General features: G+C 39.6%; 1 protein-coding gene across 14 annotated transcripts in view; it reads right to left on the reverse strand.

Annotated features, from left to right (window-relative positions):
* Nucleotides 1-2,213: 2,213 nt before the first annotated feature.
* The window catches only part of LOC118502699 (polypyrimidine tract-binding protein 1), a 225,159-nt gene continuing 210,875 nt past the window's right edge, over nt 2,214-16,497 (reverse strand). For 11 of the 14 annotated variants that reach the window (XM_036035233.1, XM_036035232.1, XM_036035230.1 and 8 more), the window contains 2 exons: nt 13,838-13,915; nt 2,214-13,766 (listed from right to left, as the gene is read on the reverse strand). In XM_036035233.1, coding sequence (XP_035891126.1) covers nt 13,634-13,766; nt 13,838-13,915 — 211 coding nt within the window. In that variant the 3' untranslated portion in view covers nt 2,214-13,633. The remainder of the gene's footprint in view (nt 13,767-13,837; nt 13,916-16,497) is intronic. The other 3 variants (XM_036035225.1, XM_036035224.1, XR_004905065.1) reach the window with 2 other exon arrangements.

A 16,497-nucleotide genomic window follows, 5' to 3' on the forward strand; every position in this document is an offset into this window, starting at 1 on the left:
TGGGCAGAAAATCTACCCCCAAATAAATTTTCCCCAAATTGTATGCAAGATTGCGCAACATCATTGCAACGTTTCACAATCGACTTGTAATATTAAACTACTAATTTGAAATATTACCCTGAGTGATTCAAAAGTTCCATTATATAGCTCGTAGAATTTGATAATATATCCATGAGGTGGAGTCCTTTAGAGTGGAGATAGAGTCCTTCCCGAATAAAAAAATATTAACAGCATTTCGTTCATCTGACCTGAGAAATACTGAAATGAAATTTAAAGCCAATCGAAAGAACGGTTGCAATCAGCAGTAAAAGTTCTCAAAAATGACTGTTATATAAATGATTATAAATTGAAACGCAACGCAAATTATATCTCAAATTAAAAAATTACTGTTATATAAATGATTATAAAGTGAAGCGCTTTTGCTGTTGTTTTTTGCACAATTTTTATTTCAGTTTTTGACCCAGTTTTTTTTAAATTGTTTGTATATATATAATGTACTTGCATTCCTTTGCTTTAAATTGTATTTAAATGTGTTGCCTTTTTTCCTGTCCTTTCTTTTATTATAAAACGACAGAATCGTAGCCATACCGTTTGTTTTTTTCCTTTTTTTGTATGTTTTTGCTCGGTTGTTTTTGTTTTTTTTTAATTCCTTCTTCTTGATTTAATCAATAATACATTATAGAATATATATATTTATATAACTATGTCTATTCCGTTCAGTTTTGACTTTCACACACGGTTCACGGTTTCTCTGCATTGGCGAACACAGCAGCACAGCTCTTTTTGCTGCGGTATTTAGTAGTAGCTGTTACCATGGATAACATTTCCAACGCTTGCTTGATTGTTTTAGGATGACTTTCTCTCTTCAATATGCTGCTTTTGGGAACAGTTTGGACACAGGGCTTTTGTTTCATGTTTTTAATGGCTTATGATCTCTGTCTGCATGTGTGTTTGAAATGATTAAGGATCACCTCCCCTTCAGTATTCTTCTTGACATGATTGTTTTACGTTATTTATTTCCTATTTAATACTGTTGATTGTATTTTGTTCCTTGATTGTTCGCTTCATTTACCGTCTTTTCCTTTTTCATCAACTTTCTTTTAATACTGCTCGTGGAGAACCCAAAAATAAACACCGAAGCACATCCTTTTAAATCAATAAATGTAAAAGGAAATAGGAAAAGATTCGTCATAACAGAACGTTAACACATTTTGACCCACCTGAGGGATGTGATAAAGCCAATATTACTGCTAAATATTCTTTGCCTGTTCCTTTTCTATGTCCACCCTTTCGTTTGTACCCTTAAAACAACAACAATTTGGCCACATGCGTTTGCTAAACATTTCAAAACATTCATGGTTGTGCTTGTGGCGTTCGACGCCGCAACAACGCTCAATTCAAACATTACGCCTAAAAGGTATGCAATCACGTGCTGCACAGTGACGACTGCATGCTACGCTCACTGTGCGATGTGTTTGCATCGACTAAATACAATTTGACTAATTTGATAATTGTTTTTTTCAGCTCCTCTCCCCTTTCTCTACCCCTTTCTTCCCTTCTGCTACCTTTCAAAACATTTTGCTACACACAAGCCATAATGGTCTAACACTAAAACCAGCTGCTTTTTGTTATTTGCCTTCAAAACGTTCCTCCCTTTTGGCTGTTTTCTTCTCAATTGTCTATTTTAAATGTATAACTACAAATGCTTACTTTTCAGCGCTAACAAATTTGTTTTCCCCTTACGCTCTTCGTGCGCCTGCTTTTGCTCGCTACGATTTTTGATTTCGACGAATGAAATAAATTCTTTTGGCTAAAGTCTCTATCTCTTTTATCTCTTGTTTCTTGTGCTTCGGTTTGTTTTACCTTTTTCGGTTCGTATTTGAGTTGCAACAAGTAAGCAAAGTAAATCAAACGTTTTGTTTCAAATTATTAGAAAGATAGTGGCGATATTTTCTTTCTATAATCGACCACAACTGAATGTGAGTAAAGAAGCATGAATTTTCCATTTTCATTCTTAATTTAGCTTTCGCCACTTGCAGCTAGGTATACACTTTAGTTACCGAAAACAAGACGTATTTGCACAATTTTAAAATATTTAACACTTTTCAACTTTATGGTAAAACCATGTTTAACAATTAATGTTTCGGCTTTTGAATGTTCGGAAAATAGAAGCGAGTATTATTGGTTTGTTTTTATTTTCATAAGACCTTTTCTTGTGGGGTTGATTTTATGCACTTTGATTTTATTTTTATAATAATAATTTTGACAAACATAAAACTTATGTTTGTCCCTTTTTCATCAGCTTTATCTCTTATTACTTAAACCCAGCACTAATTCATAGACGCAATAATTAAAGAAAACAAACACATTAAATGACTATTGAATTCACCTTCTCGCCAACAATCTCTCCCTCCACGCACACATATACTAACACGATTCTAACAAAAGGGGTACAACGCCGTATACAACGTGTTAAGTGGTTTAGTATTGAGAGCGCAAACTCAAAACGCATTGTTCGCTGCATGTTCCGTTTTTTCTTTTGTTGTTATGAATTGACTTGTTGCGCGATCGTTTTGTCTTTTGTTTATGTATTGACCCTAGAGAAGTTTGTTCTACAACACTTACAGCAGTTTGGCTGTACACTTGCCCGTAACTATGAAATGGTTGAGTTGCTAATGTGCTTTAGACAAGAAGTCGCCCAACGGGATACAAGCCGAGAGGAACGGTGGCTCTGTGTAGTAGCGGTGCTGTTGTTTGCATGATGGAAAGAGAAGAAGGAATAGGAAATGTAGAGAAAATAAAAGAGTAAGAGAGAGAGAGAGATAAAGAGAAAAAGGTGAGTATTAGTATAATTTGCTTGAAATTGTTGAGGTGTAAGGCAAGGTTAAGGTGTTGCTTCTAAAAAAATCAGTAGAAAGAATAGAGCTATAAAAAGTATTAATTTGTTTCAGGGGAAAATTAGAAAATAGGTAGGATTGCAAGAATGAAGAACAATTTGTTTCAAGAGTGAATAAAAAAAAGTATGATATATAAAAAATAGTTAAGAAATGTAGAAAGCTTGTTTCAAAATTGAAAAACAAAGTTAAGGGAAGAAATAAAAACAGTTTAAAAAAGATAAAAAAGCTTTAAGTGTAGAAAAATAGCTTTAATTCATAGCATAAATAGAAAAGGGTTAAAAGCAATAATAAAAATGTAAAGTAAGAAAAAGGAGAAATTTATTTGAGAAAAGAGTGAAGTATAGGAATATACGGAATATAAGTATAGGAATATAAGTATAAGAAGTGGAAACACATAAATAATTAATGTATAAAAAAAGATAATGAACAGTAGAGCTAGAAAAAGGGGAAAATAGTTTCAAGAATGCAATAGAAAGTGTAACATATATAGAAATAGCTATCATAGAAATTTGTTTTCAAGAACAAAAAGAAGGATTAAGGAATGAACGAAAAGAAAATTGCTTTAAAAAAGAGCAAGAAATAGTAAAACTTATAAAAATAGCTAAAGTATATAAAATAGAGTTTTGGAAAAATAAGAAAATAGAGGAGAGTTAGAAAAATTAGAGATCTTTTTAAGGAATGAGTAAGAAAGAGTAAAATGGATACAGAGCTAGACTATAAAGAAATTTGTATAAAATGCTAAAACAGAGTAAAGCTTGAAAAGGGAAAATTTGTTTCACAAAAGAGTAAGAAAGAGTGAAATGTATAGATAAAGTTTTAATACATAGAAATTGGTTTAAAGCCAATCTAAAAGGAAAACGTTTAAAGAAGGAGCAGCACAGAATGAAAGATAGGGAAATAGGTATAATATTTAGAAAGTTGTTTTAAAAAAAGGAAAAAAGAAAAGAGTTTGAAGAAGAAAAATATATGTTACGAATAACTAAGATGGAATAACACATATACATAATAGCAAGAATAAACATAATTTGGTTGTTAAAAATAGCCGTAAAGAAATGAAAAAGAAAGCTTTAAAGAATCTGAATAAAGAGTAGCAAAATTAAAAGAAGCCAGTTTTAAAATAGTACGAAAAAGAATTTGTTAGAATTTATTTTATAATTTAGAAATTGAGAATAGTTAAAACTTTTATTTATAGAAATTAGACGGAAAAAAGTAAGTAAGAGAAGAGATAGAATATGTAGCAAATAGTGTTAAAAATAATAAGAAGGAGTAAAGCAAGAATAAGTGAAAGTTAAAAGCAAACTTTGAAAAAAGAGCAATAAACAGCAAAAAATTTCGCAAACAGATAGAATAATAGAAAATTGTTTCAAAAGCAAATTAAAAGCAGACCACGAGAAAATAATGATTTTTCAAAAAGAAAGAAAACAGAAGTAGAGATAAAGTAAGGAGAAAAAGGTTTAAAAAAAAGGAATTGCAAATGTAAAACATGAAAATGTGTTTAGAAATAGATACAGAACCAAAACAGAGTTTATAAAGATATGTCTCAGAAGAAAAGTAGGGAAACGTTGAGCTAGAAGATGAAATTGTTTATGAAAAAGATTAGTAGAGAGTAGGGCTCGAATCTGTAGAAATTGAAAGTCAATTGGTTAGTGAAATGCGAAACAGTTTACTAAAATTTGTGTGCCTTTTGAAAAAAAACAACAAATCTGGAAAACTAGAAGAAGGAAATAGAAGAAGAAGTTGATCAGGCAGCAAAAGAGATAGACAGTAGAGTAACGTACCCACTAGATCGTTCATGCTGCCACCACTGTTGTTGTTGGTGCTTTAGCGGATGTTGTTTACTACTTTGACAGCTGTAGTAGAGTAGGCGCTGGTATGTGCCACCACCGCCATATTGATTTTGCTTTCGGTTTCTTTCGTCACAAAAGTGGATGCCGACTCGCGTGTGGGTTTTTACGTTGTTTTGCTGTATAATAAATTGATAAACATTTTATCGTCTCATCTCATAATAGACTCTTTTGCAGCTGTCTTCTCGTTCTCTCTCTTTCTCTCTCTCTCGCTCTTTCGATCTGTTTCCTCCTTTTTGTTACGTTTTGCTATGCTCTCTTCACGCATATAAAGGACTTCCATTCTGGGGGGTTCTGTTATCACCAACGTACTTTTAAAGTTTAATGCTAACGATTCTGGAATAGGAATTGATCGGTTTTGTTCCGGCTTGTCTGTTTGCTTGTTTGTGATGGATGGTGTAACTACGAAGCAATAGTTTTACCTATACACCGATAGCGCTACACACTGGGCATAATACAATACTAATTAACCGTACACAGTCGCCACAAGGGTTTCCTTTTCGCTGTAATCCATTTTCTAACCGCAACGATGCGTGTTTTCTGTATTAGAAAAAAAACGGAAATGTAGTAAAAATAGCAACAGCAGCAGCAGCAGCAGTGGAAGAAAATGGTGGAAGAATAAAAGATGAGACAGACAAGACGACAGTGAAGAGATGATTGCCGATAGCAGAAATAGAAACGCCGATGTGGGCCAATAGGGTAGAACGTGTGAAGTGAGCAGAGTCCAGAAGACAGCAGGAGAAGGAGAAGGAGAAGAAGAAGAAGTAGAAGTAGTAGGGAAGAGAAATAAGAGCAGCAGCAATGATAGAGCAGAGCAGAGTTTAGTTTAAAGACTTTTATTGATAGTAGTATTTAAGTTTTGTAGTAACAGTTATTGATTATCCAAGCAACTTATAAGTATATAGATATAGATTTTTAAAATTAAAAAAATAGGGAAATTTGTAATTTAAAATAAAAGGTAGTAAATTACCCGGGTTGAAAGAACGCAAACAACCAAAGATTCATTCCCGCACGCACCACCACCTTTGTGGTGGTCTTTTTTGTTTTGTTTTGTTTTTGTGGTGGTTCATTTCGCCATTTTTTGTTGTTGTATAATTGTGTTTTTTTTGTTGTTATGTGAAAGCGAAAGGAATATTACGTACTAACAACATCCCTGGGCTCACATCATTTTCCTTTTTCTTCTTGTTCATGCTTTTGCATTTTTAAATAGATAAACATCACGCTGATGTGTTTGTGGTGGATATGTGTGTGTGGTGAGTGGTTTTTACTTGCTTCTTCCAGTTGGTTAGTTTTGGGGCGCGACAGGACAAGCGTGCCTTTTGTCGGCTAACATTCACAGTGTGACAGCGATGCTCAAATACCGTAAGTTGTAGCAGTGTTAACGTACGTAAATGTATATACTAGATAGTAAATAGTAAAAGTAAATAAAAGAGAGTATAAAATAAGGAAAAAAACAGAGAACCATTATACTATTCGAACAAAGACATCGATCGTGTGCACATCTCTCTCTCTCGCTCTCTCGCGTTTTCCTCATTTTCTATCTCATCGCTGCTCTTTCCGGTTTCCGGTTTCCGGTTTACACACACAGTTACGAAAAAAAAGTTCGGGTACGGGCAAAAAGCTTGTACGTATAAACTTAATTATCTTACACTCGTTTCATCAATTTCCGTATCGCATATGTGTGTGGTTGTGTTTATGTTGTGTGTCTCTTTCTGATTCACGCACACACGCACACGCACACTTCCCTCTGTTCTATTTGCCGCCATTAACCCCGCTTTAATCGGTCTAATTTTCTAACGAGAAAGTTCTGCCGGAAATCCCGAGGTGCTCGATGACTGCGTTGTGTGCGTGTGTGGCCATGTGTTTGTTTGTTTTTTTAATTCTGCTGCCATTCTAATCATACACATTTACAACTATTTTAATATTGGTTTGGCTAAACGTAATAATGCGTAAACGTAAGCTGTGTTTTGTGTGTGTGTTTTTTTCACATTCCATTTGTGTTATCCCTCTCCCGCTTTTTCTCGTTCTTTTTCTGCAAGAACAATCTCAAAACAAAACAAAACCACTAGCTGTCACTTAGGCCAGCGCCACCACTCACGCCTTTTTGTCTATCTATAACTCCCGGTTCATCACTTGAAATCTCTCGCAGCGTGCGTGTAGTGCACGCTGCTGTGTTGTTATGGTTACGATGATACGTGGAAAAAGGGGAAAGAATGGTGTGAAAGGGGAACGAAACGAATCAATTACTAAAATTGCTTCTTAGTACGGCAATGTAAGAGATTAGTGTCACACGCGTGTCGTTGAACGGTTTTGTTGTTGTTGGAAGAGCGATAGAGAAAGAGAAGAATTGTTTGTGTGCCTGTCGGTGTGTTTGTGTGTGAGAAAGAGAGAAAGGGTGCATAGTATTTTGCATAGTAGGCTGTACTAGAGTAAGAGAAGTAGTTATATAGTATACTAGAGCTAGATAGATAGATAGTAGTAGCAGCCATCCTTGTCCTGTGTTCTGGTGTATGTGTGTGTGTGTTTTGTTGTGGATTGGTTTTTATTTTAAATTCCTACAAGAATTTAGTCATCTTAAATTTGGGGGGAAAAATAGCAGTAGTAGTAGTAGTAACAAAAATCTTAAATCATAAAGTAGATAAAGTAAACATCTATTACTATTACTCGGTACGAACGAATAGTAGCGGATGATGATAGCTAACATTATAGTGCGACTGGATAGTAGAGGGCGTCGCCCACACAAACACTTGCATTTGTCTGATTTGATTGTGTTCCTGAATGTCCTGATTCCTTGAGGTGTTTTCTTTAGTTAACACCTCGGGCTTTACTTTTCCCACCCAATTCTCTTTGAATAGGGTTTTGGGTGGTAGTGGTAATGATGATAATGGGTTGGGTGATATTCTGATTCGATAATATGTGTGTTTGAGTGTGTGTGTTGGTTTGCTTCTCTCTTTTCTTCCTCGCTCTGTCTAGTTTAGATAAGGATAGTTTGTTTGCTTGCGTTTTTTTGTTTCGTTTCGTTTGCTTTGTTTTTATAATATATTTATATATAAGCTACACATATGAAGAAGATTCAATCTTGTTCCACTTTTTTTTGTTGCTCTTACCCATTTTCACCCCTATTATGTGGGTTCTCTTCTGTGGGTTTTCCTGCGGGTTTCTTTTGCATGCTGCCTGTCGTGGCTGTGTGGCTGTGTGTACAAAGAGAGAGTCGCGTTCGTGTCCGTTAGATGATAGTGTAGTATGGGCGTGTGTGTATAATAGAGCTTGCTCTTATAGACCATTCATTTTAAAGATTTATCGCTAAAATATAACATCATCTGATTGTCGAGATTTCTCTTACATATAATATTCAATCTCTTCTCATCGAGCTCGTGCAAGTTCTGCACGGGATATTCTTGATTTTGTTAGGTTTTTGTTTTTGTTTTTGTGTTTCACTTACGTTTTACAGTTTGATTCAAATAGGTTTCTAACGCCGGCTTTCTTCCACCATTCCTCTTCATCCTTTCCTTCACCTTTCCCGTCCTTGTGCCAGTGGTACACCGTCCGAACGGTGGTGTGTACCTTCCTTCGATTCCGGCTGTTAGTTATTAACTGCTTTTTCGGCTAAATTTGATTCCCATTCCTTCAGCTGCGCGATATAAAGAGAGATGATGATTGTGTTGATGTGTGTGATTACATGTGGGTTGATTTTGGGGGGGTTTTTTTCTTCTTCTTTTCTGTCCGTTTCGCAAACTGTCTCCATCTCTTTTACTATTTCTGTTTTACTTTTGAAATGTCTGATTTGTATTTACTACATTCATCGTTTTATCTCTGTCTCGCTCTCTCTCTCTTTCTTTCTTTCGCTCACACGTTAACGTTATATTTTGGGGACTCTACTGTACCGTAAACCACCTCTGATCACCTGCTTCTGATTATCTTTGCCTCGTGTTTTATTGTTGAAGGAGGAGTGTATTGTTGAAGGAGAGGAGGGAACGGGGAGCTTTTTTTGGGGAGGGAGAGACGGGGAACTGCATTGTTGTTTCTTTTGCTGTTGTAAATATGCGGTTGTATTCTTTCTACCTTTTCTGGCTGTGTTTTCCATTTTTTTGTTCCTTTGTTGGCTGCTGTTTGTCTGTTTTCTACCATCTTACTTAAGTGTGTTGTTCGGCTTTCGGGTTCCACCTATCCGAATTTTAACTATTGTTTTTTCACTCTCTCCACCCTCACGCTCTTTTTTATACGATGCGATCGTTCGTTTCCTTCACTTATTTTCTTCCATCGATCCTGTTGTTGTTCCCTATGGCTTCCTATGCGCCTTACCACACTACGCTTACCCGTGAGCGTTCGATTGTCTTCGACGAGAAAGGGCAGCATCATTGTTGTTGTGTGTAACGGAAGAGTTTAAAAAAACCAAAACCCAAACAGAAACCCGCCTATGCCGGCTAAGCTGTTGCTTTTCTTCGGAATGAATTACGAATTCGATCAGTACCAACTGAACCCTACGATCCAACTCTCAAACCCGTATAAATAGGAAAGGAGATGGGATTCAGTCGGCTCGCTAACATAACACAGCTTACAACACCCAATCAACAAACAAATATTCGCTTTACAAACGCTTACCCGTGAGCGTTAGATTGTCTTCGACGAGAAAGGGCAGCATCATTGTTGTTGTGTGTAACGGAAGAGTTAAAAAAAAAAACAAAACCCAAAAACCCCCCAATATACACCAACACAACTAAGTGTAAGAAGCCTTGTGTTTTCTTTACATGCTTGAACACAGGAAAAAAGCCCTAGAAGGAAAAAAGCGGCTGCATGGAGAAAATGCGTCCCAGATGAAACAAAAAATCGAGAGCCAGACAGACAGAAACAATATCGGGAAATGGGCTGCCGTGCTGTTCGTGTGTGTGTGTTTCGAGTGTATATGTGTGTGTGAAAACTTCTTACAACAGAAATTTTCACTCGCCGTTCTGAACGATATTGCACCTAAGGTTATACACAGACGCTTTAAGCTCGTGTTACAGCACGTAGCCCACTACTCGTAGAGAGGTGAAAAAGGCAACTCAGTGGAACAGGAATGACTTCTATCAACGGAAAATCGTTTGATGAAAAAATTTGGGAGAGGGAAAACAAAAGGTTCAAAATGGTGGTGATTCAGAAAAACCCGATACGAATTCCGGGCTCCGATGTAACAACGAATCTCATCTGTCTGTGTTTGCAGCAATTACGCTTCTTATTACGCTAAGCTAAACCTATCATCAACACATAACAAACATTGTAAAAGGTATTCAAAAACAAAAAAAAAAACAAAATATCATTTTGCACATCTCCGAAACGAGGGGTTGAGGTTCGTAACGCCTCAAGAGTTGGAAGAAGAAAACCAGAAAAACAAGCAACATACGTACGTGTGTGGTTTTTGGAAGTGATGTAAAGCGAAATGATAACAGCAAACAGAATGGAAAGGCACAAAGAAAGGCAACAGGAAGAACAACATACCACGGGTACAGTTACGGTACAGAAAATAGTGAACAGGAAAAACGAAATTGCACAACATAACATGATCACGAGTGAGATAAACAGAGAGATAAAGAGAGTGAGAGAGAGGGAGAGTGAGAGACAGGTAATAGGTCCCTAAGTAATACAGAAAGTAAGAAATCAAGATGCGAATCTCCCCTAGAGACGCTTCAAGCTTACTGATCGCACACTGATCATGCCAACCGTGTAATATTACCGTGTAGAGACGTAGAAAGCAAACCCATGACCCTGTTACACTAAATACCCTAGCATGATGATGATGAAAATACAAAAACCCCAAAATGTTGGTTGAAGAAAAAAAAGGGGGAGGGGAGATTTTAACCTTATACACACACATATTCTCTCTCTGTCTCTCTCTCGGCTAACGATATCGCCTTACTAAGGTAGTAATAATAATTATAATTATAGCAATAATAATAATAATAATAATAATCGTAATTGTAATCATTATAATAATATAACTACGCATCATAAATTGGTTGCCCAGTGCCCGTGTAATCCCTGTTCTTAACAGTTATTCCCTAAAACAATACTGGAAAAAATTCATATTTCAATCTATATCCTGTCAGGCATTATTTAGCCGCGCGTGTGTTTCCTTTTTTGTCCTTCTTCTTCCTCTGCTGCTTCTTTCTTATTGCCCTGTGCCTTACATTCAAATAATACCCATTGCCGGTTTTAGCAGTTGTTCTTGTAGTTTGAATTTTTGTGGATGACTCTCTGTCAGTGAGAGTCGATCCATGTTGAGCTACCTCCCGCCTAAGCTGCTGCGCGGGTGGTTGGATTTTTTTTGTTCTGTTTAATTTTGAGGGGGACATAATAACGCACAAATCAACAGCAACAACACAATGCCGAAAGGTACGGAAATCAGGCGGTTTTTTAGGGAAATCAACTCGAGCATAAGCTTCAGCTGCTCTACCGTCAACATCTCAATCCATTTTGCTAAACCTACAACAAATGTGCTCACGACGAGAGCGCGCGCCTATGTGCGTTTTCCATTACCCGATTCTGACCCGATTCTGACCTGGCCCTGGGGAGAGTGAGAGTTTGCTGAACCGTTTTAAAGTGGTACCGAATAGCTCGAACAGCTTTTCGACAGCTCAAAGACTTATTAGCTACTGTGTGTGTGTGTTGAAACAACATTTAAATATTTTGTGTAATGTTTTAGGGGGGTGGGTGGGAGCTCAGGGAATAAAGGCGATAGGGGAACAGGGACAGGAAGATATTCATTATGTGTATGTGAATTACCTTAACACACCTGTTCCGGCTTCGTCCACTCACACGCACACACAGCTTGATTGATTTGATGCACCATCTTCTTATTCTTCCTTTCTTCTGCTTCTGCCACTCGTGCATACACACACACAGAGATCGCTCTCCATTGCTCGACTTCAAAACTTCAACTACTACAAATTTACTAAATTCGCTTACATTGTTTACACGCACACACACACCCACCCACTTCGGCACCATTTGTGCTTTTCTTTTGGTGATTCATTTCCTCCCATTTCGTTCCTGTTGGCTGCTGTTGGCTACTTTGTAAACACACAAACATTCTTCGGATAACGATCCCCGTTTTTCTTTTGCTAAGATGTGGTAATGATTGTGTTGTGTGTGTGTGTGGTTCTTTATCTCCTCAACTAGATACTAAATACACAACTGTTCCTTTTATGTTCCTTCTTGGTTGGTTTACGATTGTTTTGATTTTTTGTTGATATTTTTTTGTCACTGATATCTGCAACACGCTAAACACGTTGCGCTCGCTCGCTCTCTCTCTCTCTCTCTCTCTCTCTCTCTCTCTCTCTCTCTCTCGCGCAACACGTGCTTAGTTGATTTGGTTGATTATTAATCTCCTTGTGTGTATGTGTATGTGTGTGTTTTTTTCTTTTTTTTTACCCCTGTTCCATAAAGATATAGTTTGTTCCCATTAAACACTCTTCTCGATCGATGATTTCCACACGTGAATGTGCTTGGCGAATTGTTTTTTGTTTGTGTTTCATCGCCGTCCTGCAAGAGGACGCACGATTAAGATCCTTTTCCTCACATTCCACGAACGTCTTTCTGTCTGGCGAGCAGCATTTATGTGCGTGCGATAGTGTGTGTGTGTGTGAGTGTGAATATGCGCATGAGAGATGTGTGCTCATCCTTTTTTTTGTTTTGAAGATGGCTTCCACGATGCTTGTTTGTTTTTAAAACCAAATTAACAATGCATCTTCTTTGTTTTTTTCTTAGCTTTTTCGATAGCCATCTTTGGGACGACTGTGGCAACTCAACATGAACAAACAAATGATTGTCCACAATCGCCGTTACCGAATGAAGGATCAGCTCTTGCACTCCTTTCCCACTACAATCGCACACACACACTCGCACACGCACGTACATGCTGCTTCAACCACGGCACTACGATTCTGTCCCTACCGTCCCTATACCATCTCCATTGCACAAGTATCAGCTAATGATATATATATGGTTTTGTCCCTCCCTATCAACCTGTGTTCCTGTAATGATAGTACAACATCAGATGTTTCACTACTAACATTCTACACCTTACATGTTAATCATGATCAAATAGTAACTTGTCTCTACTGTTGTATGTGTGTCTGTTTGTGTGTTGAATTTCCTCCCTCCCCCCCAGACGAAAGAACAGAAAAACAAATAGACACAAAAACCCCGTCCCTCTAATGCAATGCTTCACCGGAAGTTGCCTTGGCCGGGGTTTTTGTAGCAGCAGCAGAGAGCTCTCTGTGCAAATATGGATACGAAAGTTTTGCCTTTGTCCTCTTCCCCTGGGGGGGTGGTGTGTTCTTCTCGTTTCGATAAAAGATCTCTTTTGCCGATGCCGTGCATGTCACACCGAAACAAACAAGCGCGGCACGCAGCAGACACTCTTCTACTACGACGACGACGACGACGACGAGGTGGATTATATGTATATACGTGTTTATGATAATGCAAAACTTGATTCCTCTGCTCACGGTCTCCTTAGGCTAGTTGTAACGCATTTTGGCCAGAACCCATTTGGGTGTTCTCCGAAGCTATCGTGTATCCTGCCGATGACGATCGCCGCGTTCGCTCCGTCCGTCCGGCAAATGTGTGTGTGTTTGTGGGTTGCTGCTCCTTGCGCTATCCCTGCTGCGATCATGCCGAGGTCGCTGTTGGCGTTGTTGAGGAGGGCGTTGCTTGTAACGATGGGTGCGCATTGACTGTGGCCGTGGCTGTAGTAGCGGTAGTTGCGGTGGTTTTGTCATTGGCCGCTAGCGGGTCGGACGAGCTTGGGGTCGGCGGTGCGGGTGGAACTGGAACTGGAACTGGAACTACTACTACTGGCAGCTGTACCGGCGATGTACCGTGTTTGGCGCTCGCATACGCGGGCGCTCGCAGTTAGATGTTGGACTTGGAGAAGCTGACGCGCAGATGGTTCGACTCGGACAGCTGGTAGTTGTGCATCTTGATCAGGGCGCACACTGCTTCCTCGATCGAGCTGAGCTGTATCAGCGCCATCTTGTGGTCCTTCCTGCAAAGGCGGGGAAAGAAAGTGAATTAGCGAACCGTTTTAGTTAAAAAAAAAGTTCAGTTCCAACTTACGGGAAAAATTTGAAAGCTTTAACCTCAAAACTGTTCTTGGTGAAAGCTTCCTTGATTTCATCCTCGGTTACGGTAGCTCTGCAACAAGAAGAAAAGGGAAAAACGGTTTATTTCATTAAAGTGTTCAATTGATGCTTTTCCCGGTAAAAAAAAGCAAAACCCCTGGAGACAGAAAACCATCTCCTGAAACGTTTGCCCAGGTGGCTCTATCTACATTCGTCCTACACACAGTCCTGCACACCTGCCGTGTCTCATATTCGTCCGTACACCCGCCGCTAGCTAGCCACCAGTTTTCCCTTTAATTACATTATCATAATAATTCTCTTAATGAAATTGAGCGTGAACAGGAGGCGTGAACCAGGGCGAAGAAAGCTTCTCACCATCACACCACTTCATTACGAAAGAAAGAAACTGTAAGCGACTCGGCGGAGATTGTGTAGGGTGAGTGAGATAGAACTGCATGCGAAAAGGTGGGCGAGCGAACACCAGTAGCCCAGTTAACCTTCTACCCGGTGAATGTGGTTTTTCCACAGCCTTAATAAAATGGAACGTCACTCGTGGTGTCTCGCAATCGTCCACGGCACAGCACCTAAAAACAATGAATCGTTTTGGCTATCTCACACCTTCCCTCTGCCGGCAACTCTCGGGTTAGTATTTCGATTATGAACGTCTACTCGGAGGGTTGAGCGGTAGACGTGAAGAAAAAGGCAGGGCGAGAGTGTCCTTTATGAGTTATGGTTTTCATTTCGATGTAATTATGTGCTTCGCGGGGCGGTCTACTGGACGGGCGGATGATGGTTGTTGGTAGGTTTGGTGGTCTAAATAATTACGTTACCGGCAGTGATTGAGTTTAGCGAGCGAAGCGCTGGTGGAGAGACTACCTGTAGCGCGATTCAGAAAAATAAGCAAAGTTTTCTTAAATTTAAAGAAAATTTAAGTAAAATTGGGATGCACATATTTCAATTTAAAGTACTAGAGTGGTTGTTTTACAATCACGAGCTCTACTTTCGAATCTAATCTATGGGGGCGACTCGGTGGTAGATGCGACAGCGGCGCCGGGGTTCAAATCCCACCTGGATCGTTCCGCCATAGGGTGAGAATACCTCCCAATTTGGCAGGTCGTTAGGCCAAAAAGGAGGAGGAGCAACTCTACTTTCACCCGACAGGAATACCTCCCAATACCCTCCCCAGCACACAACGAGGTGCGAAAATGCATTCCCGAACGCGCCCCCTATAAACAGGATTACACTCAGGCGCTGTGCTTAAAGAAAACATCAACACCACTAAATAATAATAGCGAGCGAGCAGGATTACTACACAGCTGCAACAGTTGTTCTGCTGTTTGCTTGTTGGAGCGGCGGCAACCGGTTGCAATCCGGCTGGAAAAACAAACACCTTCGAGAGAACCACCGAGCACCCATGTACGACGCTTCAGCATGCATGCTCCCGTGCAAAACTTTTATTGCCGTCCAGTGTGTAACGAACCATCGGGCCCTTTATAAACCGCTTTTAACCAACCTATCTCCTGTTGACTTTGCTATTCATTGCTCTTCTACTAGTTATAGTGGTGGTGGTGGTGTTGGTGATGCTAGTAGTCGTTATAATAGTAGTTTCAAATCCACTTATTTAGTTACAATTATCTTTCCTGTGTATGTGGCCAGAACGTTCCAGGTACCGGAGCAATATAATTGTGGAAAATCCGAACACACACACACTTATGACAGTCGCTCTCTGTGGCTTAGTGTTTTGTAATGGTGCGACGAACCACCGAGGGAAATTTACGCTCCGTCCGATGGTCCGGACCATCATCCTCCCTGCTTCGTGTTGGACAGAGTGAACCAGAACGGAGTGAGCGTCCCCAAACGATGGTTAATTTATCGAGCATGTTGGATTGGGGGTTGGTAGGAAGGAGGTTACAACAAACAAAAGGATTAAAAATCCCTTTTGCCCCATCGTACCCGCCAGTATCTGCCCTGCCTGGAATCGGGTGGCACAGTAATAGGAGAGCTATGTTGGTCCTGTCCATGTCCATAGAGGGAGCAAAGAAGTGGAAAAAAGCGTACAAGATCCACTTTGGTTTTGCAAAACTGTTCTCCTGAAGCTCTAAGCATGAGAGGCACCATCATCATCATCCTCCATTGGTGGTGCTGTGTGGTTTTGAAGCTTGTGGCAGCAGATAAAAAAGGAAAACTCACACAGCTACACCATCACACAGCCAGCCAGCTCTAGGATGATGCGGGATGAAAGAAGATAATTAAAAGTTTGTTTTCTTTGCACCGCAATCTCTCGCTCTCTTTGCTCTGTACTGTTACTTCGAACCAGCCAGCTAATGCCATCGGCACCGGCTCCGGTGACCCATTACACCGCCACCCGTCGTCCGCAGTGCGAAGAACGGAGGAAACGCTAAGAGGGTTCCATGGTTAAGTTCTTTAATAGTTACAGCAAAGTACTGTCTCCGAGGCGGTGTATACTGGCCGTCGTCGTCTGACACCTCCCGCAAAACGGGGATAAAGGTTCTACGTGGACTACGGGTGCGCGATTCGGTGGTGTCAAGTGTGCCCTGCGAGACGGAGTGGACTTTAATTCCGTTTCTTTGGCATAATCATTCGTTAGGATGAGGCTGCAGATTGGTTTGGTTGGGGTGGTTTTGGCCCTCGTAC

Source organism: Anopheles stephensi, chromosome 2 (assembly GCF_013141755.1).
Source record: "Anopheles stephensi strain Indian chromosome 2, UCI_ANSTEP_V1.0, whole genome shotgun sequence".
NCBI lineage: Eukaryota > Metazoa > Arthropoda > Insecta > Diptera > Culicidae > Anopheles > Anopheles stephensi.